The sequence below is a fragment of the Boleophthalmus pectinirostris genome, unplaced genomic scaffold, assembly GCF_026225935.1.
Source record: "Boleophthalmus pectinirostris isolate CB_2022bp ecotype Guang Dong unplaced genomic scaffold, ASM2622593v1 HiC_scaffold_12, whole genome shotgun sequence".
Lineage (NCBI taxonomy): Eukaryota > Metazoa > Chordata > Actinopteri > Gobiiformes > Gobiidae > Boleophthalmus > Boleophthalmus pectinirostris.
Window position 1 is genome coordinate 12,202,700 of NW_026571018.1, and position 23,180 is coordinate 12,225,879.

The 23,180-nt window shown below is 41.5% G+C and overlaps 1 protein-coding gene across 1 annotated transcript in view; it reads left to right on the forward strand.

Annotated features, from left to right (window-relative positions):
* Positions 1-23,180, forward strand: part of si:dkeyp-23e4.3 (rho GTPase-activating protein 7) — a 118,533-nt gene that overhangs the window by 31,347 nt on the left and 64,006 nt on the right. The window contains exon 3 of the mRNA XM_055148905.1: positions 1,945-2,213. Coding sequence (XP_055004880.1) covers positions 2,093-2,213 — 121 coding nt within the window. The 5' untranslated portion in view covers positions 1,945-2,092. The remainder of the gene's footprint in view (positions 1-1,944; positions 2,214-23,180) is intronic.

Here is a 23,180-nt window from a genome sequence, read left to right on the forward strand (position 1 = left end):
CTGTGGATACAGAAATACTTACGACCACCAAGGGTGAATCCCATTACACCCCTTGGCCGTACCACTTTCCCCTACCCCTCCGTTTTGTGCGTTCATGTGTAGAGGGAGGGGTGTCCCCGTTACCAGTATGGCAGAGGGGTAGGGGAACGTGGTAGGGCTATAAACCCTTCCAAATGAAGAATTTTCAGAGGTACACTCCAAACAGAGTGGTATGAGCACTTTTCCTGAATGCCTTGCAAATCACCGGCAAGATGGATGGCACGCAAGACAGACCACCACAGTTGTAGAAGTAAAAGCTGGCGGAGACTACTGATGGCGTTGTTGTTGCTCAGTTTCACAGGGAAATGGGCAAAGTCTAGGGGAAGGGGTAGGGGTAGAAATTAGAAATGGGACTGGCCCCAAGTGTGAGGTCAATGAATCATGATTATAATACAAAACTGTGAGAGTCTGTCCAAACCTGAGGCACAGGACAAGTTTAAGGCATTATCTATTTGATTGCTCTGCAGTAGAGGAGGGACACACTGATTAGAGAATGCAGATATGAACCACGTGCTTTATGTAATTCATGACTCATAAAACATCTGCAAATACATGTAATATAAGGCAGTGTTTCCCAAACTTTTTTTCTGGGGACCCACATTTTTAAAGTCACAAACCTTCATGACCCAAGTCAATAGACATTATTCATAAATCACAAAATAAAGGTGGATTTGACCATTATTGAAACTTAATGAGGATTTTTTTGTTGTTGACTGAGTGATTGTGTCTCTCTGAACAATTAGTATTACTCAAGTTTTAAATAATGAAAAACAGTAATTGAACCAGAAATATAAGGGATCCATAAGTCGCCTAATTGGACATTAAATGTGCCCATTTCTTTTTCTTTTCTACATTTCATTGAACCAGCAATATTGGAACAAAATAGTCAATAAAACGATTACAAAAAGATTAGAAATTATACAAAACCATGTCTTAAAATTTCAACATTTCAGATAGGTGGGCCTGTCTGCATTTTTGTTGCTCGTTCAAGTCCGGGGAGCAGGAGGAGAGCGCAACAGCAGATCAGACGCAGCATTCAGTCTGTTTCTTCACTTTGTCTTCATTTTTGTGAGCGCAGAAAATCCCGGTTCACACATATGTAGTAGTGAAAGGAATAAGCATGAAGACAGGATGTTCTAATGAAATGCTTATCCAGAGTGACAATAAGGTCAGGGATCCATAGTGTCTTTGCAGAGTGCGATCTCTCATGTGTCAGAACTGTATATTGCAGACCTACATGCAGATCGTGACAAGGCGACGCAAAGAAAACTCTTGCGACTCACCTGAGGGTCACGACCCAGTCTTTGGGAAACAATGATGTAAGGTGACGTGAGAAGCTTAAATGTACCAGGAGTCCTTATTCACTTAAAACGGTCATTTTTGCTGCTTTCAGTCAAATTACTTCCTCAGAGGCTCCCTCACATCCTACAGCTAAACACCAGAATACAAGGACCACTCTTCTGTTTATCGCTCCAAACATCTTCAGAATGGAAACGTTTTCAGAGGCCAGAGCAGAGTTTTGCCATGACGTTAAAGCTTACAACTAGCATGCTAACACGCAGTCCCTGAATAGATGCAGACCACGTACATATTTATCCTCAGGAGTGCATATTTTAACCTCAAGAGCTGCTTATACAATCTAACTGTACTGGGGCAAGACATATTTACTGCAAACAGATGGGAACAATCAGGTACAGGGCCTTTAATATCCTGAATTCACGTCATTTTAACTTGTCTAGATTTACTGTTTTGTTGTGATAAAGTGCATTTTCTTGGTCTGTTGTGGTTTAAATTTGAAAACAAAATTATTGGCAGCAGTCAGAAATATTTTGAAATCGAGAAACTAGCCCAACGCAAATTCCTTTGGAGTGACAGCAACACTCCTCCTCTCTCCTCCTCCTCCAGAGTCCAGCCCCGTCCTGCAAAGCTCTGGCCCAAACTCAGACTCTCCTGTGGGGCAGAGAAACCTCCAGAAAGCCCCTTCTCTTCCAGGACCACACCACTACAGGAATGTCACAGTGAACACAAGAAGGATTTGGATTTTGAGAAAACTATGAACCAAACAGGAACAATGAAGATGCCACTGAGGAGGTCGTTCAGTGACCACTTCAAAGACTCCACAAACAGAGCCTGGGACGGATTCTGGAGAAATGTCCGGGAGAGAAGACTATGGGGTGAGTGATGAAATAGTGCTACTACTATAGTAATAGTAGTAGTAAAGGCATTGTGTCTGTTGGTAGCACTAATGATTGTAGTTGAAGTAGTCAAAGTAGGAGTAATAGTGGTAGTAGTGGTACAGGTACAGTGTCAGTTGATGATAGTGGTAGTAGTGGTAGTAGTAGTAATAGTAGTAGTGATGGTAGTACTACTAGTAGTAGTAGTGATGGTAGTACTACTGGTAGTAGTAGAGATGGTAGTGATGCTAGTGGTAGTAGTAGTAGTGGTAGTAGAGATGGTAGTGATGGTAATAGTAGTAGTAGTGGTGGTGGTAGTAGTAGAGATGGTAATAGTAGTAGAGATGGTAGTGGTGGTGATGGTAGTAGTGGTAGTAGAGATGGTAGTGATGGTATTAGTAGTAGTAGTAGTAGTAGTGATAGTAGTGATGGTGGTAGTAGTAGTAGTAGAGAAGGTGGTGGTGGTGGTAGTAGTAGTGGTAGTAGTGATGCTTGTCGTAGTAGAGATGGTGGTGGTAGTAATAGTGGTAGTGGTATTGGTAGTAGTGGGAGTAGGAGGAGTAGGAGGAGTAGGAGTAGTAGTAGAAATAGGAGTAGTAGTAGTGGAAATAGGAGTAGTAGTAGTGGAAATAGGAGTAGCAATAACAATAATGCATTAGTTTTATATAAAGTTTTTGTCGTAGCCACAGCTGCCCTGGAGCAAACTGACAGAAACCAGCCTGCCAATCTAATCCCCTCCAACCTCCACCAACACTAGTGGATTTGATTGACATGTCTTGCCTAAGGACAAAACTGCAATTCTGACTCTAGCGCCCCACTGTGGCAACTGAAATTCACCGCAGTCTCCCATCCAAGCACTAACCAGATCCAGCCCTGTCTATCTTCTGAGATTTGACAAGAACAGGCTTTGACAAGGAGGTCTGGCCACATTTACTAGTAGTGGAAGTAGTTATAACTGCAGTTGTAGTAGTGCTTGTAGTAGAACTTTCTTGAAGTGTTGAGGTTTTATATTATCTTGCCAACCAATTTGAAAAGACGCGATTCAGAAAGTCTGGCAAACTAATTTTCTTGAGCAATACATGAACTAAAACAACACACATTCTCAGCATCAGTTCCAGTTAGAATTATTCCAGCCTTTCTGAATCCCGACAGGATGGTTTCCATTGTCACTGAAGTTCAGGCTTTGTCGATTCATCCAGTGACTCCCAGGAAAGTTACATGGCACACCCTCCCGGTTGCCGTGAAGCTGTGTTCTCCATCATCGCTTTCCGCCACTCAATCACATGTTTCTTGCTCAGTCCAAACTTTCTTTCTGCTGCACGATTACTGTTTTTAGCTGAATATTTCACTATATGCAGCGACACGGCGACTATTTCTACAGGAGGCATGCGCAGTAGAGTGCGAAGTGACAGTGGTGCAGGAGTAAAAGTACTAGATATTGACACAAAAGCCTAGAGCGCCCTCACGCGGCTGTCAGTCTGAAAATTTTAATATATAAATCGCACTGGAGTATAAGTTGCAGGACTGCCCAAACCATGAAAAAAATGCGACTTATAGTCCGAAAAATACAGTAAATATTTTTGAAGTTTTGTAACTACATATGGGGACAGGTAAAATATTGATTGTGGAGTTGCTCTGATATTTGGATAAAGTGAAATCTGACACTGCCCAACTGTGTCAATGCGTTTGCCTGATGGATATAGGAAGGGCATCCAGCTTAGAAATGTACACAATAACATGACTCTCAGCAATAAGAGCGACATGTAAGAACTGAATGTATATATGCTAAATACTAGATGCCAGCTGCTAATCTATAAAAACATATACTTAATGAAAATATGGGCCAGCACATAATGCAAAAGTCCATTACGGAGCAGAACCCTGTGATTAGTGCTGAGAGGAGGGTATGTGTGCTGACAGCTTTCCTTTGCACTGGAATTCAGACCCATTTTCCTGTTGTCACTTTTATAATGCTAGTGCTTTTTGCATTTAGCCTAACTCTGCTTTAACTCTATAATTCTCTCCCTGTCACGCTGAAATGAAATAACGTCGATTTGATTTTCCGGCTAAAGGCACTATTGTCTTTTTGAATAGCTGTTAAATTGTGCAGAGGTTTTATATTATCTTGCCAGCCAATTTGAAAAGACGTGATTCAAAAAGTCTGGCAAACTCATTTTCTTTAGCAGTACATGAACTAAAACAACACATATTCTGACTAAATATTTTTGAAGTTTTTGTAAGTTGATATCTTAACCATTATAATCGTGTTTTCTCATCAAAAGAAAACTCGGGCGATGTTGTTTCATTCACACGTTTGAGTTATAACACCAAAACACTGCAACATTTAGGTTGAGGTCTTCTCTCAAACAGTAAACACTCTGTTCCACATTGTGATGTCACGTGGTAAAACAGGAAGTGCTCCACTGTGTTTTTAAACTCCATACACCTTCACTACAATCAGGCCATCATTATTTCAGCCCTGAAAAAACTTTAGACCTACCACTTTATTACATTACACGGTGGAACAGTGCAATTTAAGCTTTGGAGATGTAGACAGACTAATAATAATGGATGTGTGAATGAAACCAAACACAACTCCAAGTATGTTTTTGAGGAGATAATGGCATTCTAACATGGCTTAAAGCTCACAAGAGTCAATTTTGTGTAATATAGAATCTTTAAATAATAAAAACAACTAAGGTTATGTTCAGACTGGAGGGCTTGATGCTTAATTCTGCATTATTGTTTTGTGAAATCCGAGGTCATTCACATTTCCAATTACATGCAACTTGTATGTGATCTCCAGTGTAAAGTTAAACACCCCAAAAGTGTCCTGCATGCACATCAGAGGACACAACGATGTGACACAAAGCGAGTGTGCTCAGTGTTTACGGAAGCAGCCTAAAAGCTTGTCTTGCAATACGGTCCAGTTCTTCATTAAATGGACATGTTACATGTCCACGGTCGCTTTGTTTGTTTGAGTCTTTAGCCTCCTTGTATTTGTTTCGCAGGCTCTTTATTGTTCGTTGATGTTGGAGCCAGAACTGCCAGTAGCCGCGCTTATCCATTTCTTTGGCAATCATTTCAAAAACGCCAGGTTCCGATAAGTCTCCTCCAAGTTGGCCTGAATACCCAACATACCCAAATATGAATTAACTCGCCAACCTCACCTTCCCTTCATTTACGAGACTCTGAGTCAGACATGTAGGTCTGATGAGTGCGATCTGTCCGTTCAGACTGAAGTCGCATGTCAAAAGATTGGATATGTATCGGTTTTAGGACCACATGTCCAAGTGGCTTGGGTCGCATTAAAAACTCAGATAGAGGAGCATAGGGGCGAAAAAATCGAATTTGCGTCACTTCAGGCTGCAATCTGAACGTAGCCTAAATAAACTACTGAATGGAAATATGCAAATACAAGACAAGTATTAAAGCCAAAATAATATTATCATAGAAAAAGTATCAAGAGATGAGCCTGAACGGTGCGTAATACAGAGACTTAAATATCATTAGCATGGCTCAGTACGGCTCTGTTTTGAGTCTCTGCTCTTGTCCCAGTTGTGAGTTTGTGTAACCCACATCTGCTCCTGGTTTTGTCCGACCTCCATCCAGCTGTGTTTTCACATCTGCTTACACTCATGATGTCATTGCCAGCACCGCGACCTGATTGGCTCACTCAATCCCCTCTTATGTAATACAGATTTGGTAATCCTCAAACACAAACGCACACTCCTAATTTCACTGGAACCAAAACAAGAGATATTTGGCTTATTTCTGATTAAAATAAATTATAATGTTACAACTTTTGACTATCTTTAATGATCATGGAATTTAACACGGGGGAGTTTTATGACACCATTTATGAGAAACCATTATCTTGACTTATTATTCATATTTCAAATGTCTCAGTTTCCAATTCTGTCAGAAGGTCAGACTAGTTTTGTGGCCTAAAAGGAAACTTTGCGGCTCCACTGCATTTTTGTTGGGGTTAAAGAGCGTATATTACACTATTTTCTGATTTATATTATAATGTTGTTTCCTCATCACAAACATACCTGGAGTTGTGTTTTGTTTCATTTCGGAAAGCTCTCTGTTCCACTTTGAGGTGTCATGTGCTTCAATGTGCTTTTAAACTCCATACACCTACACAAGAATAATTCTGATAATTTCAGTCTGAAGGTAAACTAAATTTAAAAAGTAACTTAACTTTAGAAGTACTTCTTCTTGAGCATTTTGAGCTTTGGAGATGTAGACAGACTAATAATAAAGGGTTACTCAAACAAGTGTGAATGAAACAAAATACAGCTCCAGGTGTGTTTTTGATGAAGTAACAGCATCAGAGATCATAGATCAAAGAAGGAAAAATCACCACCTAAACTGAGTGATCAAGTGCCGCCATGTACTCCTTTGATTTTACAAAAGTAACTGTAATCTGAACACCACCAAATAAAAAATGAATCCAGTCAGACTATAAATCGCACTTTTTTCATGTTTTTGGTGGTCCTTTGACTGTACTGCAATGTAATTTAAATATCATTTAAATGTAATGTTCACACTGACAGCCATGAGAGGGTGCTCTACGCTTGTCTGTCAGTGTCAGTACTCCTATTACTCCTATACCACTGTTACTTCACCCTCTACTGTGCATGCCTCCTGCAGAAAAATCTGCTGTTCTGATGCAAGTAGTGAAATATTCACCCAAAAACGGTAATCGAACAGCAGAAAGAAAGTTTGGAATGAGTGAGAAAATTGTGAGGGATTGGCAGAAAGCAGGGATGGAGAACACAGCTTCATGGTAACCGGGAGGGTGCACCATGCAACGTTCCTGGAAGTCATTGGATGGATCGACAAAGCCTGGATTTCAGTGACAGCTGAAATCATCCTGTCGGGATTCAGAAAATACAAAAGTTAACTCCTGTTGTCCTCTATTCTATAGTTATTACTATAACTTGCCTTTCAAGATGAAATGTCGGTTCTTGGTCTCTGATTTTCTAAAATAAAACAAAAATTTCATAAAGTGAGACTTGTAGTCCGATGCGATTTATAGTCCAAAAAATATGATATTCTCTGTACATGTATTCATTAACTTCCCAACACTGGACAGCACATGGCAATCTCATTTTGACTTTGAGGAGTACTTTTACGATATATCTGTACTGGGGCCAAAGAAACTTTTCTTTAGTACATGGAAAAATCCAGTACAGCCCCTCTAATTCAAAGCTCTCAGACCTATAGATCAGACTGTGGAGCTGTGGCCTCTTTGTGTCTGGGAGCTAAATGGTCTTTGTTTGAAGCAGATATTTCCATTGGTATTATTTACATCTGTGTTCCTCGTTCATCATAACTCACAGCCCAAATATGGCTGCTCTCTTGGGCTTTACGCACGCACCAAACACCATGTGCATCTGCTCTACATAGTTTTCATAGTTTTGTCTTTGGTGCTGAGGTGCTGGTACCAAATGAGGAGCGTGGACTTCTTCCTGTACCCGATGTTTTTTCCCATGTTTGAGCAAAATGTGTCTCGCCCAGGTCCAGATGTATGTATAAGAAGCTCATGAGGTCAAAATAAGTCAGCTGTGCACTTGCTACTCATTCTAATTATAAAGAGTTTTATTGTCAGATAATCAGGAAGTTTGCTTGAGCATGCTAGTTGTTGTTCGCTTTACAGTCACAGCAAAAGGTCTCTGAGAGCATTTTATTTGTTCACGTTAAACTGATAATGTTTGCAATTAATTTCAACATGAGCATGACTTTACTTCGTCTTCCTTCAGATAATGAATGAGAGAGTAGTCTTCCGCTTGTCATGTTATTGCAAGAACTGAATAATAAGTTGACTTTTTGACATTACCAGATGGTCGCTGCCGTATACATTATTTTAAATGACAGTTACGTTATATGTTTAGTATTTATAGACCTGTCCTCTGCATTTGATCTTTCCTTCTATGTCACTGAAGGATTGGGGGGAAAATTACCTTGACACAAGGAAAACATGCAAATTCCAGAGAAAGGGTCCGCCCAGCCTTGACGTCAGATGAGTGCCTGCCCTTGAGCTGTTAAATGAATGAATTATCTCATCAGATGTACAGTACGTGCTTAAAGAGGGGGTATTATGCAATTGATTTGTTTTAATCTTGTTCCCTCATCAAAAACATGTCTGAAGAGGTTGTAGATCATTCATGCATGTTTTGAGTAATCTAGCAATCTCTCCCGGGACCTACTGGAACCCTTTTTGTGGTTAGCTCTAAGATTCTGTCCAATGCTCAACCCACAAGTCTGTGTCGGCGGCAAGGTGGGGCATTTGAGGGCCGTGCCCCCCCAGCGGCCACTGATGCCCCACCCCCCAGCACAGGCCGTTATTATTACTATTTTAAAATGATTTTGATTGGTGCATTTCACTTCGGGCTGAGGGCACAAACTTTATGATATCACAGTCTCTGTTTATTTAGTGTAGTGTGATTGGACAACTGTCCTGTCACTCACGTCAACCTGCTGCGTCAACTCGTAGCTGCTTCACGATTAGCGGCAGCTGCTACTTTAGCCTAAAGCTCCACACAGGAAATGGCGAGAACAGAGTCAAAGACACTGACAGACCCGCCGCCGGGACCCGGGACTGTCACTACCGCTGCTGGGGCCGGGACATTCTTTGCCGGGACCCGGGACAGTCGCCACTGGGGCGTTCACCTTATGAACAACTAAATGATTAATTGAAAGTATAATCACAAGATGAATTGATCACCAAAATAACTTTTAGTTGCAACCTTAGCAGATTCCCACCAGTCACGTAGTGTTAAATATTAAATTTGATAAATATACTATTAATACTCTACACAATAAAGATAAATTTAGATTATCTTTATTTATTTCAGATTCAAGAGATTTTATTGTCATCTTCATAGGAAGCAATAGTTTAACGCATCAAACACTGCATTAGTTTTGATGTGAAGCACAATACTACAGGTGTAAAACCCCACCCAATAACCCCTTAAGTACTAACTCCAGTGTAAACATTAGCACAGTAAGGACATTCAGGGCAGCACATATATAATAATGCAACAATGCAAAGTCCAGGTCACTGATATTTTATTGGTGGATGTGGTTATTGTCCATGGGAGAAAGGCAGAGAGGGAAAGGGGGCAGTGTTCAGCAGCCTCACAGCCGGGGGATACAGGCTGTTGGTCAGTCTGGTTGTTCTGGTGTTTATGGACCTGTGCTTTCTAACTGAGGGCAGCAGGTGGAAAAGGTGATGAGTAGGCTGGTGCCGGTGACGCAGACCACGGGTCATATAGATGCTACTGATCTGTGGGAGAGTCACAGTGACTTTCCCCACTGTTTTTACCACCCGCTGGAGAGCGTGTAGGTCAGCTTAGTGCAGCAGAGGAGAACCACACAAAAACTCCAGATGTCAGAACACTTCAGATGGCACAATTGTAGAAGTTCCTCATTAGTGGACTGGAGATGTTGGCGCTCCTCAGTTTCCTCAAGTAGTAAAGGTGTTGTTGGGCCTCCCCACAGCTCAGGCAGTGTGAATGCCTCAGGACAGGTCCTCAGTCACGGTCACCCTTTCTCCAGGCGTTTAGTCTTCTATATGAGCTTCATCACTTGTTTTTGAGTCCTCCAAAAACCATTTGTCTCTTTTTGTTCCTCCATTAAATCCACAGGTCCAATGTGCTCCTCAGCACCTGCACAGTTACAATATAACACAGGGATCAGACAGTAAAAATCTTGTTATAAAACTTGTAAAGATTTAGTATAGGTTCTTTTCTCTCACCACTGTTGGAGTTGTCTTGTTTCTCTGGAGATCTTCATCAGGAGTGATGCTTCAGTTTTGATTAGACTGAACTTCAGAGTAACAGCAAGATTGCACAGACTGAAGGCCTTCTCCCTTGTGTTGGGCCAAGTCTCTTATTGGACCAGGCCTCGATCACCCCTTCCTCTCATGTGGCCGAGAGCATTCTGATGGGTCACACTCCAGAAAAAAGTTTCTGGATCCTAAAACACATGTTGAGTGTAATTTTACGTTCTACTTTATCACCCAGATTTAAATTATTTTCAGATAATAACTTACAGAAGTCTGTGGATCATCTGACTGGAGCGAGACAAGCCACTGCAGCTGCATACGTCTCAGCAGAGCTGGCGATGACTGTGGCTCCTAAAAGTGCAATAAAAGTACAAAACTCATTATTTATCATTTTTTCATTATTAATTTTCTCATTTCTCAGAATACCTTGTGTTCTAACGTTACGATCAGGGCTCCCTCTGGTGGTGGTTGTGGACGACACCATGGACAGCTCCATCAGCGACGCGCCTTTCTTTTAAAAGTGAACAACAGTCTTTAGTAATTAATACAAATATTACGTTAGTATTAGTCTTTACTCACCAGGACACGATGGCTCTGACTGGAACACATAGATGCTACTGATCTGTGGGAGAGTCACCCCAGTGACTTTCCCCACTGTTTTTACCACCCGCTGGAGAGTGTGTAGGTCAGCCTTAGTGCAGCAGGAGAACCACACAAAAACTCCAGATGTCAGAACACTTCAGATGGCACAGTTGTAGAAGTTCCTCATTAGTGGACTGGGGATGTTGGCGCTCCTCAGTTTCTTCAAGTAGTAAAGGCGTGGTTGGGCCTCTCCACAGCTCAGGCAGTGTGAATGCTTCAGGACAGGTCCTCAGTCACGGTCACCCTCTCTACTACCTCAGTGCCGACACAGAGAGTTTTATGGTTGTTTTGCCCATTTTAGTTGAAGTCCACAATAATCTGCTTGGTTGTTACCATGAGGCCAGATGTCACACATCGTTCCTGTAGTCCGTCTCATCATCACTGTCCTTTTTCTCCAGGCGTTTAGTCTTCTATATGAACTTCATCACTTGTTTTTGAGTCCTCCAAAAACCATTTGTCTCCTTTTGTTCCTCCATAATCCACAGGTCCAATGTGCTCCTCAGCACCTGCACAGTTACAATATAACACAGGGATCAGACAGTAAAAATCTTGTTATAAAACCTGCAAAGATTTAGTATAGGTTCTTTTCTCTCACCACTGTTGGAGTGTCTTGTTCTTCTGGAGATCTTCATCAGGAAGTGATGCTTCAGTTTTGATTAGACTGAACTTCAGAGTAACAGCAGATTACACAGACTGAAGGCCTTCTCCCTTGTGTTGGGCCAAGTCTCTTATTGGACCAGGCCTCGATCACCCCTTCCTCTCATGTGGCCGAGAGCATCTGATGGGTCACACTCCAGGAAACTTTCTGGATCCTAAAACACATGTTTAGTGTAATTTTACATTCTACTTTATCAGATTTTAATTATTTTCAGATAATAACTTACAGAAGTCTGTGGATCATCTGACTGGAGCGAGACAAGCCACTGCAGCTGCATACGTCTCAGCAGAGATGGCGATGACTGTGGCTCCTAAAAGTGCAATAAAAGTACAAAACTCATTATTTATCATTATTTCATTATTAATTCTCTCATTTCTTGGAATACCTTGTGTTCCAACGTTACAATCAGGGCTCCCTCTGGTGGTTAACTGCACTTTGTTGATGATGCCATGGACAGTTCCATCAGCGACGCGCCTTTCTTTTAAAAGTGAACAAAGGTCTTTAGTAATTAATACAANCGCAGACCACGGGTCATATAGATGCTACTGATCTGTGGGAGAGTCACAGTGACTTTCCCCACTGTTTTTACCACCCGCTGGAGAGCGTGTAGGTCAGCTTAGTGCAGCAGGAGAACCACACAAAAACTCCAGATGTCAGAACACTTCAGATGGCACAATTGTAGAAGTTCCTCATTAGTGGACTGGAGATGTTGGCGCTCCTCAGTTTCCTCAAGTAGTAAAGGTGTTGTTGGGCCTCCCCACAGCTCAGGCAGTGTGAATGCCTCAGGACAGGTCCTCAGTCACGGTCACCCTTTCTCCAGGCGTTTAGTCTTCTATATGAGCTTCATCACTTGTTTTTTGAGTCCTCCAAAAACCATTGTCTCTTTTTGTTCCTCCATTAAATCCACAGGTCCAATGTGCTCCTCAGCACCTGCACAGTTACAATATAACACAGGGATCAGACAGTAAAAATCTTGTTATAAAACTTGTAAAGATTTAGTATAGGTTCTTTTCTCTCACCACTGTTGGAGTTTCTTGTTCCTCTGGAGATCTTCATCAGGAGTGATGCTTCAGTTTTGATTAGACTGAACTTCAGAGTAACGGCAAATTGCACAGACTGAAGGCCTTCTCCCTTGTGTTGGGCCAAGTCTCTTATTGGACCAGGCCTCGATCACCCCTTCCTCTCATGTGGCCGAGAGCATTTGATGGGTCACACTCCAGAAAACTTTCTGGATCCTAAAACACATGTTGAGTGTAATTTTACATTCTATTTTATCAGATTTTAATTATTTTCAGATAATAACTTACAGAAGTCTGTGGATCATCTGACTGGAGCGAGACAAGCCACTGCAGCTGCATACGTCTCAGCAGAGCTGGCGATGACTGTGGCTCCTAAAAGTGCAATAAAAGTACAAAACTCATTATTTATCATTTTTTCATTATTAATTTTCTCATTTCTCAGAATACCTTGTGTTCTAACGTTACGATCAGGGCTCCCTCTGGTGGTGGTTGTGGACGACACCATGGACAGCTCCATCAGCGACGCGCCTTTCTTTTAAAAGTGAACAACAGTCTTTAGTAATTAATACAAATATTACGTTAGTATTAGTCTTTACTCACCAGGACACGATGGCTCTGACTGGAACACATAGATGCTACTGATCTGTGGGAGAGTCACCCCAGTGACTTTCCCCACTGTTTTTACCACCCGCTGGAGAGTGTGTAGGTCAGCCTTAGTGCAGCAGGAGAACCACACAAAAACTCCAGATGGCACAGTTGTAGAAGTTCCTCATTAGTGGACTGGGGATGTTGGCGCTCCTCAGTTTCTTCAAGTAGTAAAGGCGTGGTTGGGCCTCTCCACAGCTCAGGCAGTGTGAATGCTTCAGGACAGGTCCTCAGTCACGGTCACCCTCTCTACTACCTCAGTGCCGACACAGAGAGTTTTATGGTTGTTTTGCCCATTTTAGTTGAAGTCCACAATAATCTGCTTGCGTTGTTACCATGAGGCCAGATGTCACACATCGTTCCTGTAGTCCGTCTCATCATCACTGTCCTTTTTCTCCAGGCGTTTAGTCTTCTATATGAACTTCATCACTTGTTTTTGAGTCCTCCAAAAACCATTTGTCTCCTTTTGTTCCTCCATAATCCACAGGTCCAATGTGCTCCTCAGCACCTGCACAGTTACAATATAACACAGGGATCAGACAGTAAAAATCTTGTTATAAAACCTGCAAAGATTTAGTATAGGTTCTTTTCTCTCACCACTGTTGGAGTGTCTTGTTCTTCTGGAGATCTTCATCAGAAGTGATGCTTTTGATTAGACTGAACTTCAGAGTAACAGCAGATTACACAGACTGAAGGCCTTCTCCCTTGTGTTGGGCCAAGTCTCTTATTGGACCAGGCCTCGATCACCCCTTCCTCTCATGTGGCCGAGAGCATCTGATGGGTCACACTCCAGAAAACTTTCTGGATCCTAAAACACATGTTTAGTGTAATTTTACATTCTACTTTATCAGATTTTAATTATTTTCAGATAATAACTTACAGAAGTCTGTGGATCATCTGACTGGAGCGAGACAAGCCACTGCAGCTGCATACGTCTCAGCAGAGATGGCGATGACTGTGGCTCCTAAAAGTGCAATAAAAGTACAAAACTCATTATTTATCATTATTTCATTATTAATTCTCTCATTTCTTGGAATACCTTGTGTTCCAACGTTACAATCAGGGCTCCCTCTGGTGGTTTAACTGCACTTTGTTGATGATGCCATGGACAGTTCCCATCAGCGACGCGCCTTTTTTTAAAAGTGAACAAAGGTCTTTAGTAATTAATACAAGTATTACGTTAGTATTGGTCTTTACTCACCAGGACACGATGGATCTGACTGGAACATACTTCTGGACATATATGTAATAAGATATCAACTTACACAGAGGCCCACCTCCCCAATCAAAGCCCTTTTAAATGGAACTAGGGAGAAAGCCTTAAGTGTGCATCTACGCTCCTTCTGTGTAATTCATCCACAAATATTAGAGCGATGCACTTTGGTTTAGGCCCCTCGTTTGAATGAACAACCATCCTGAAAAACAGAGGCTTTTGCGTACCAATGCGCTGTGCAAAAAAGCAAGAACAATGTTTTATCTTGTAAACACACAGTTAAAATTCACCTTAAACAGGAGAAGTAGGGAGTGTCCCACCAACCGACAAGTTAGTGAACAAACCCAAGTCTCACATCTTACAAATCAGTATAAAGTAAAAGTACAGTCTCCACAGAGACTGTTTACAGGAGTATAACGTTACAATATAGTACACATTTGTATACTATTTGTAGTACAAAGGTATTCGGAAAACAACAAAATTAAATGGGAGAATTAAGGAGTGTCCCACCAACCGAAAACTTAGTGAACAAACCCAGATCTCCACATTTTACAAATTATTATAAAGTAAAAGTAAAAGTACAGTTTACAGAAAGACATAATGCCACGTAGATACACATGCATTGTAAACAGTTTAATTCTAAATACCATGGTTGTGCTAATTCTGCATTTTAAACTTAAATTACAATTACTGGGGAAAAAAAAAGAGAGAGAAACTTGGTGTCCCACTAATTCTCTAGTGAATGGACAAATACAAGTCTCCCCATCTGTTTACAAGAGTATAACATTACAATATAGTACACATTTGTTCATTTGTGTACTACTTGTAGTACAATGTAGTCATAAAACAACAACTCGAACGGGAGAATTAGGGAGTGTCCCACCAACCGACAAGTTAGTGAACAAATCTAGGTCTCCACGTCTTACAAATTATGAAAAATAAAAAAATAAAACCACAAAAAAAGAGAAACTGAGTGTCCAACTAACTGTTGAATGAGCAGACAAAAACAAATCTCCTAATGAAGACAGGGAAATGTTTCCTCCAGTGAGGGATTTCATTGTAAGTATATTTAAATAGATTTTTAAGTTTTTTATTTTATTTTATAATTTTTTATTTTTTTTAGGTATTTTAAAAATAATATTAATGAGTTAGTTAACCCTCCTATGACCAGAGTGGAACCAGCTCAAAAGTAAATTCAAGGCAAGGTGTACTATACAGGAAACTACAAATAAGCATCAGATTGACTTTTTTCTCAATTAGAATTTAGTCATTGAGCACATTTAGAGAATTTGTTCATGTTTTTGTTCTGTTACGTTCCTACATAGTTTTCCTTCCCTTTCAACACACAAACAAACACGGCAAACAAACACAGCAAACGAGCGGGAATCGCACCAGCGACCCCACTACCTTCTCACCTCTAACCCACCTATGCCCAGAGTAGAATGCGAGGCGTAATATGCAGGACATCTGTGACATTGTAGCTTAAATTATGTTTATCTATTACTATTTACTTACTGATCATGTTTAACTTTTTTTTTTTTTTGCTTATAAGACTTTTCAAGATTTTAGAAATCCTACATACTATTCCTTGCTTTCTCTTTTTTTTTTTTTTTTTTTTTTTTTTTTTTTTGAAACACACAAAAGATGAAAAATTATTTTGGCACACAAAGCTACTACTACTACTACTACTACTTAACACACAGCTGAGATAATAAATTGAAAAACTATGTACAAGAGATGAAATCGGCGGTGTTAAAGGTGGTAAATGTTGCCGAAATGATGTTACAAAGCCCAGAGTCTCACAGACGGAATTCAGTCATCGTCCGAGTCAGGGTATGGGGGCAGAGGGCGGAAGTACCACGAGAAACCTGCAGACGTCCCAGAAGATGTGGAGGGGACGGGCTCTGGGGAACTGGAGGAAGGACGCGGCCTCTTGGAGCTGGGGTCTCCCTCTTCATCCGCATCTTCATCTCTGTGGCGCTTGAATCCACCGAGAGGCAGGACGTCCAGAGCAAGGCCCACAGGGGGAGGGCAAGGAGCAGGATGGCAGGAGGGCGCAGGAAGCACAGCAGCGGGAGAAGACGGGCGATGCTCCTCTTCAACACCGGGACTGGGTGCAGGAGAAGGGCTCTCTGCTCGCTGCCAAGCAAAGGGGGTCGGAGGACGATCTCTCACATTCCGAGCTTGAGCAGGACGGGCCGCCTGGCGCCAGTCGGCCCAGAACTCCTCCGGAGGGAAAACCTGGTCGTCATCTTCCCCCTCCACGTCAACATCTTCATCGCTGTCTTCCTCTGAGAGACTTGAGTAGCCAGAGTCAACGTCATCCAAGTCCTCCTCCTCTTCTTCACTCCAGTCCTCTTCCTCTTCTCTGTCCTCCTCTTCCTCCTCTTCTTCACTCCAGTCCTCTTCCTCTTCTCTGTCCTCCTCTTCCTCTTCCTCTCGTCCAAGCACGTCCTCTCGCCGAGGAGGGGAGAAACGAGCAAGAACAAAAGGCATACTTACCTGCACCTCACCTGCGTCGTCCTCGCCTGGCGAGGAGCCGGCAGCAGGAGGGTCCCCCGGAGCGTCCCGCGGATCCAGAGCCACTGCAACATTTTACAACATTAACAAGTTGTTCCATACAAAGGTTTTCCTGATGTTGTGTCGATGGCACAAGGAGCCAGACAAATTTTTACACACAAGTCATTCTACAGAATTGTAAAAACAGGGAAAGACCAGAGCTGCTGGTCAGTGCAATATTTTAGCCTATAACTACTTTTTCCTTGGCTCATGTCCTGAATTACAGACTTACCAGCAAGGTTTTAGGTATAAATACAGGCCTACAGTTTTTGTACAAGACTCTAAACACAGAGGTCTGTCTGGCTTCTCTTGCACAAGTCCACAGTGCATCTGCCAGTGTGCAGTGCACCTCAGTAATCCCATTCATCCCTAAAACTCAAGTAAAACTCAACCAAAACCTCATAACATGATCTCTTTCAATATAAAATGTACATCTCTGTAAATATTCTAGTGTAGAATCTTTTGGCTGGGTGCCATCTTTTTTTTTTTTTTCAAAATGATCTAAAACACTGATGAATTTCGACACCTACAAACTAAACTGTCCTGTCAACCTCCAAGCGCTGTTACAGTTTAAATGTCCATCGATTTGAGCTACCCGAGGCAGAAGATTTGCAGCAGAATACCTATGTTAGATTATTGAATAGTTTGGATTTAATATTTGATTTTCTGGTCATCATTTTCATTCCATCTATTTTATTTTGCTTCCATGTGTAGAAAACATTGTAAATTTGTTTAGAAAGCTGCTGAATAAATAAAACTCAGTTGCATAGAATTGTCCCAGGATCACAAAGGTCAGTTATGCTATTTCTAGTGGATGCAGTATTTGGGAGAAGATAGTAGGACTGTCCAGATAAGCTACCTCGACCCATATTCATACAAACAAGTAAATAATGGTGATTCTACAGTGGGAGCATTATTCAATGGCTAAATTGGCCTGTCGGTATGTGCTACTTTTAGTCGGAGCCCTATTTGATAGCATAATACAACTGTCGAATATTCATACGCATATTCATAAAGATGAGTTGAAATGTACATGACTTAGGTATAAGTGTGATCACCGTGTGCAAACAACGGCGACCCATAACAACGGCGGCCCATATCAACAGCGGCAGTTTTCCAGAAAATACTAATAACTTTTTACTTTGTACCCATACCAAGAAAAATAGGTCCCTTTTACCAGTTATTATTACAACCACAGTAAGTAATCGTCGATTGAAAATCATAACCTCCCAAATGAAGCAGTTTCATATTCGACCTATGATACCATTTTACCCTAACCCGAGTAGAAATAGCCATGCGTGGACAAAATGGTTGACAACTTGGTAGCATTTAGTTCATTTTATCTATATTCACGAATATTTCAGTGATCTGTCTTACCTCCAGGGAAGAGGTCCAGGCGGGCAACAGGGCGAGCCATGGTTGAGTTAAATTGAGTTGCAAACCTTGAAAAGAGTTAACAAAGTAGGATTAGAAAGTTTGCTGATGCCCAAAGTGTAGTTTTTTTTTCAAGAAATATTGGTATTAAGGAATCTCAAAGTATATTTTACCAGCAGCAGCGATATTGCGTGAAATTTCTCACTCGAGTTCAAGTGAAAACAGACCGATTTAAAAGATGCAGCGCTTTATATAGTCCCCGCGCCTGTACGTTGCTATGGCGCCGACGCACGGACGTGTCTCTCACGTTCACCGGGTTTAGGAACAAGAAACTTTAACTTAACCTAAAGTGTAATCTTATCCGCGGTGTCGGCGGCAAGGTGGGGCATTTGAGGGCCGTGCCCCCCTAGCGGCCACTGGTGCCCCACCCCCCAGCACAGGCCGTTATTATTACTATTTTAAAATGATTCTGATTGGCGCATTTCACTTCGGGCTGAGGGCACAAACTTTACGATATCACAGTCTCTGTTTATTTAGTGTAGTGTGATTGGACAACTGTCCTGTCACTCACGTCAACCTGCTGCGTCAACTCGTAGCTGCTTCACGATTAGCGGCAGCTGCTACTTTAGCCTAAAGCTCCACACAGGAAATGGCGAGAACAGAGTCAAAGACACTGACAGACCCGCCGCCGGGACCCGGGACTGTCACTACCGGGACTGGGGCAGTTGCCGCCGGGGCCAGGGCAGTCGCTCGCTGCTCTACCCGCCTTTGCCCGCTCGTTTCTGGGTGTAAAAGTTTGACCTGAGCATAGCGCGCAGAGGCATAATTCTACCTGGTGTCCTGGTGCTGATATGGACTGACCGTAACTTTCACATTTAAGTGGGAAGTGGGATTAAGACTAATTTTACAACCATCTTGTGCACTCGGCTCCCGGACCTCGCGTCACGGACCAGTTTCATCTCTTCATATTGGACAATAGACTTTTGGAGACAGAACCAGTGGGACAGTGGACAGAGGAAACACTCTGCTTCAGTCTCTGGAGAAGGTAAGAGGCTGGTTTTCATTAGTTTGCGGCAAATCTGAACATGGAGCCTCACAGGTAAAGAGTGTTATACTGTTAATAGTTAAATGGTGTTATAGTGTTAATAGTTAAATAGTGTGTAAATTAGCTTGTGGGTGTGTTGGAGCTGCTCGGGTTGTTCTCCCATGTGCTGTAGGAGCGGCATCTGTGTTCATGTTTTGATCGTAGCCTCTTATTGGAGTTTTGCTGACGTTGTTGGGTCTGGGTGTGAGCAGTGTGTTACGTTGTGTTGTTCATTGTGCTCTGATCGATATTGTTCAGCCAATAGTAACCAAAATGTCTGTTTCTGGTATTTGTTATAATACTATAGACTATATATATAATACATATATTATTCATAATATATATTTATAATTTTGGCCTTGGTGCCCCTCCCAAAAATTATACCACCAGCTGCCACTGGTCCTGTTTTAGTCCTGGTTTAGTCCCGCTCCCTCAAGTCTCAGGTCTCTATAGGACAGGACTGGACGGCGTGCCCTCGCGTACAACGCTCACTACAGCCCTGGTGCTGCCCGATGCGTGGCTGTTTCTTGCCCGATTACTTCTTTCAGCGATGTTGTTCAGAGGTGTTTTTGGCGAGAGGCTGTTGTTTAATGTTTACAACCAGTGACAGGCCTTATTGTTTTTTAATAAACCTCAACCTTTTATTATTGTCTTGTGTGCGTATCGTCTACCATACAGCCTCAACAACTATTGCAGCTAATAATAATAATTTTAATAAAATAATGATAAAAATAACAACAACACATAATTAGCCTAATACTGAAAAACGTGTTTGATAGCATTTCTGCTTTGTATGACTCCACCGCGTTAAAATATTTCTCAAATGGCAGTGCCCCCCCCTGCTGGTGACCCACGCCCCTCCAGTAGATGTGCTCTGACGCCGACTCTGCCATAAGTCTACGTCACCCATGCTCCCACACAACAAGACTCCATAAATATACAAAAACATGATTCAAAATTGTATCAGTAACTTCACAAAATCTGATGCAATGTGCCGTCGTTTCATGAGTGGGATACACGCTGATTGTATTGTGAATAGTGCTCTGAAGGGGAGTGACTTAGCATAGAGAGCAAAGAGAGAGGAGACTTACCATATTTTTCGGACTTTAAGGCGCTCTTAAAATCCTTTAATTTTCTTAAAAATTGACAGTGCGCCTTATGTATTAATTCTGGTTGTGCTTACTGACCTCGAACCGTTTTTATGTCATACACGGCGCTCAAAAATCTGTCAATAGTTATAGTTTTTGCAAATTGGCCATGTGCTGTAAAGTTTAGTTTTTGTAAAACGTAAACAAATGTGCACAAAGCTGCATTAAACACATTAATACTCAATGCATATTTGAGTCCTCCTTGTAGGAAATAAAAAAAAATAAACTTAAATTATCCACCCACATTCACCAAGACAGGGAGGCAGTGCCGGGCGAATTACACCACGATCTGCCAATGGAATGCAATTGTGGATGCCTGGGCTAAGGTATCAGTCTCAAGTGTCATCAGTTTGTTTCGCTTAATGCGCCTTATAATCCACTGCACCTGATATATGAAAATAGACAAGAGAATTCAACATTATTGATATTGCGCCTTATAGTCCAAAAAATACAGTACAAATGAAAGGGGAATTTATTAGACGTGTTAATAGTTAATACCATGTTTGCGGCAAATATAGCATTTTCAAAACAATAAAAGGGTAATATGGTGATGTAAATATATTATGTGTTAGCAGTAATTACTCTATACAAGTAAAATACCCTTTCTTTAAGCAAAATATGAGGGCACATTCTAATGAAAGCACCCCAATATCTCAAATGGTGACGTTTATCTTACTTCCTGTGCTCCGTGTTTGTCCCTGTTTGTGTTTTTGTACAGTAATCCACAAGGCCACATCTCATAGAAAAACATTAACCTTGTTCTTATTGCTTTCCCCAAACTCCTGAATAGACCTGACTCTCATTTGCATATCTGTCCGTGGCCCATCTCCGCGGCAACGCTACCTGCTAAATTAGTTTCATGGCGGCGTTCACCATCTGGAGCAGCAAACACGAGCGATAAGAAGAAGCCAGCGCAAAAGACCGCACACTCACCCGGACTCTGTATTGTGTAGGAGACCAGAGGAGACCCCATTTCAGGCTTCGAGTTATAAAGGGAAAGGGAAAATGCTGAGCTCAAATTAAAATGGGCACAATATGAATGAATGGGGCGATAGAGGCTTTGTAGTCCAGTGATTTATTGTGGACTTCTATTTTGGTTATTTTATATATATTGGAAGCAAAATAAACATTGATGTGGACTTCTAAAGTTGAATGAAGTGCAGTAAAAAAACTCAAAAAGGAGTTTGTAGTGTCCAAACCTTGAGAGATTGAGGCTATATTCCTGCTTCTCAGATCTCGGAGAAGCTAAGCAAGACCGGGCCTGGTTTGTACTTGGATGGGAGACTGTTGGGAATATCGAGTGGAAACTTTAGTTGTGTCCTTGGGCACACTCAGGAAACACTTCACCAACATTGCCTATTATACACGTGGTGTGAGTGAGCGTTGGCGTTTGGTGGAGCAGATGTTGCAAATTGGCAGCGTTGCTTCGGTCAGTCTACCCCAGGGCAGCTGTGGCAACAGTTTTACCAAGTGTGGAGTGAATGAATAAGATTTAAAGGTCCTAAATCCGTGTATCATTTGTTTTTCAAAATAAAACCAAAATTAAGAAAATGAAAAAACAGCTATTTTCTTTATAATTTGTCTCCAAAACCAAAATGAAAAAAACGGATAACGATTAGATTTTTCAGTTTTCAGTTTTGTGTTTAAATGAATAATGGAAAAAATGGATAATGGCCATTTCCTGTTTCCGTGACTTAAACTGCAATGCTGAACTTTTACGTGACATACGGACTGACCTCAGGATTTAATTAACTAAATTAAAATTTATTTACTAAACCAGGTCTAAACCAGGCCTAAACTGGGTTAAACCAGGACTAAACCAGGACTAAACCAGGACTGAGTGTCGGGATGGACCTGGAGGTGCGCTGGTGTAGATTCTCAGGTGATCAGGACTGAGACCGGGACTGAGACTGGGACCAGACCAGGACTGAGACTGGTTTAGTCCTGGTTCAGTCCTGGTTCAGTTCTGGTTTAGACCTGATTTAGTCCTGTTTTAGTCCTGGTTCAGTCCATATGTGGCGCAAAACTCAGGCATCACAGTTTACGTCAGGGAAACCGGAATCGTTATCCATTTTTTCCATTATTTATTTAAACACAAAATCGAAAACTGAAAAAAATGAATCATTATCAATTTTTTTTCATTTTGGTTTTGGAGAAAATAATGAAGAAAATTGGTTTTTTTCTTTTTCTTATTTTTGGTTTTATTTTGAAAAACTAATGGACGAATGACACATGGATTGTCCTATAGTATACAAAAGTGCGTCTTGTGAGCTTTTAGTGATGTTATGTTTTTTACTTCTTCAAAACCATACCTGGAGTTGTGTTTTGGCACATTCACACACGTTTGAGTAATCTTGCATTAGTCTGTTTACATCTCCAAACCTCAAAATGCGCTGTTCCACCTTGTGATGTCATGAATCAGGAGTTTTCAAGTTAACAGCTACTCTTTACCTTTTGTTCAGTAGAGATTAGCAAATCCAGAGCTGAAATAATTCAAATGGTTCTAGTGAAGGTGTATGAAGTTTAAAAACACAGTGGAGCACTTCTTGTTTTAGCATATCACAAGGAGGAACAGAGTGTTTTAAATTTGAGAGAGAAACTCGGCCTAATTATGCAGGATTTGTGTGTTTAAACGTGTAAATGAAACAAAACACAACTCCAGGTATGTTTTTGATGAGGAAACAGCATTATAACTGTGATCAGAAAAAGCAGAACATGGGATCTTTTAGAAATTTTTGCGTCAGGGGTTAGGGTCAGGGGTTAGCCTAAGCGTTTTGAAGGTAGCCAGTTCAAAACTTCTCCAAAGTGTCACAAGAAGACACGTCAC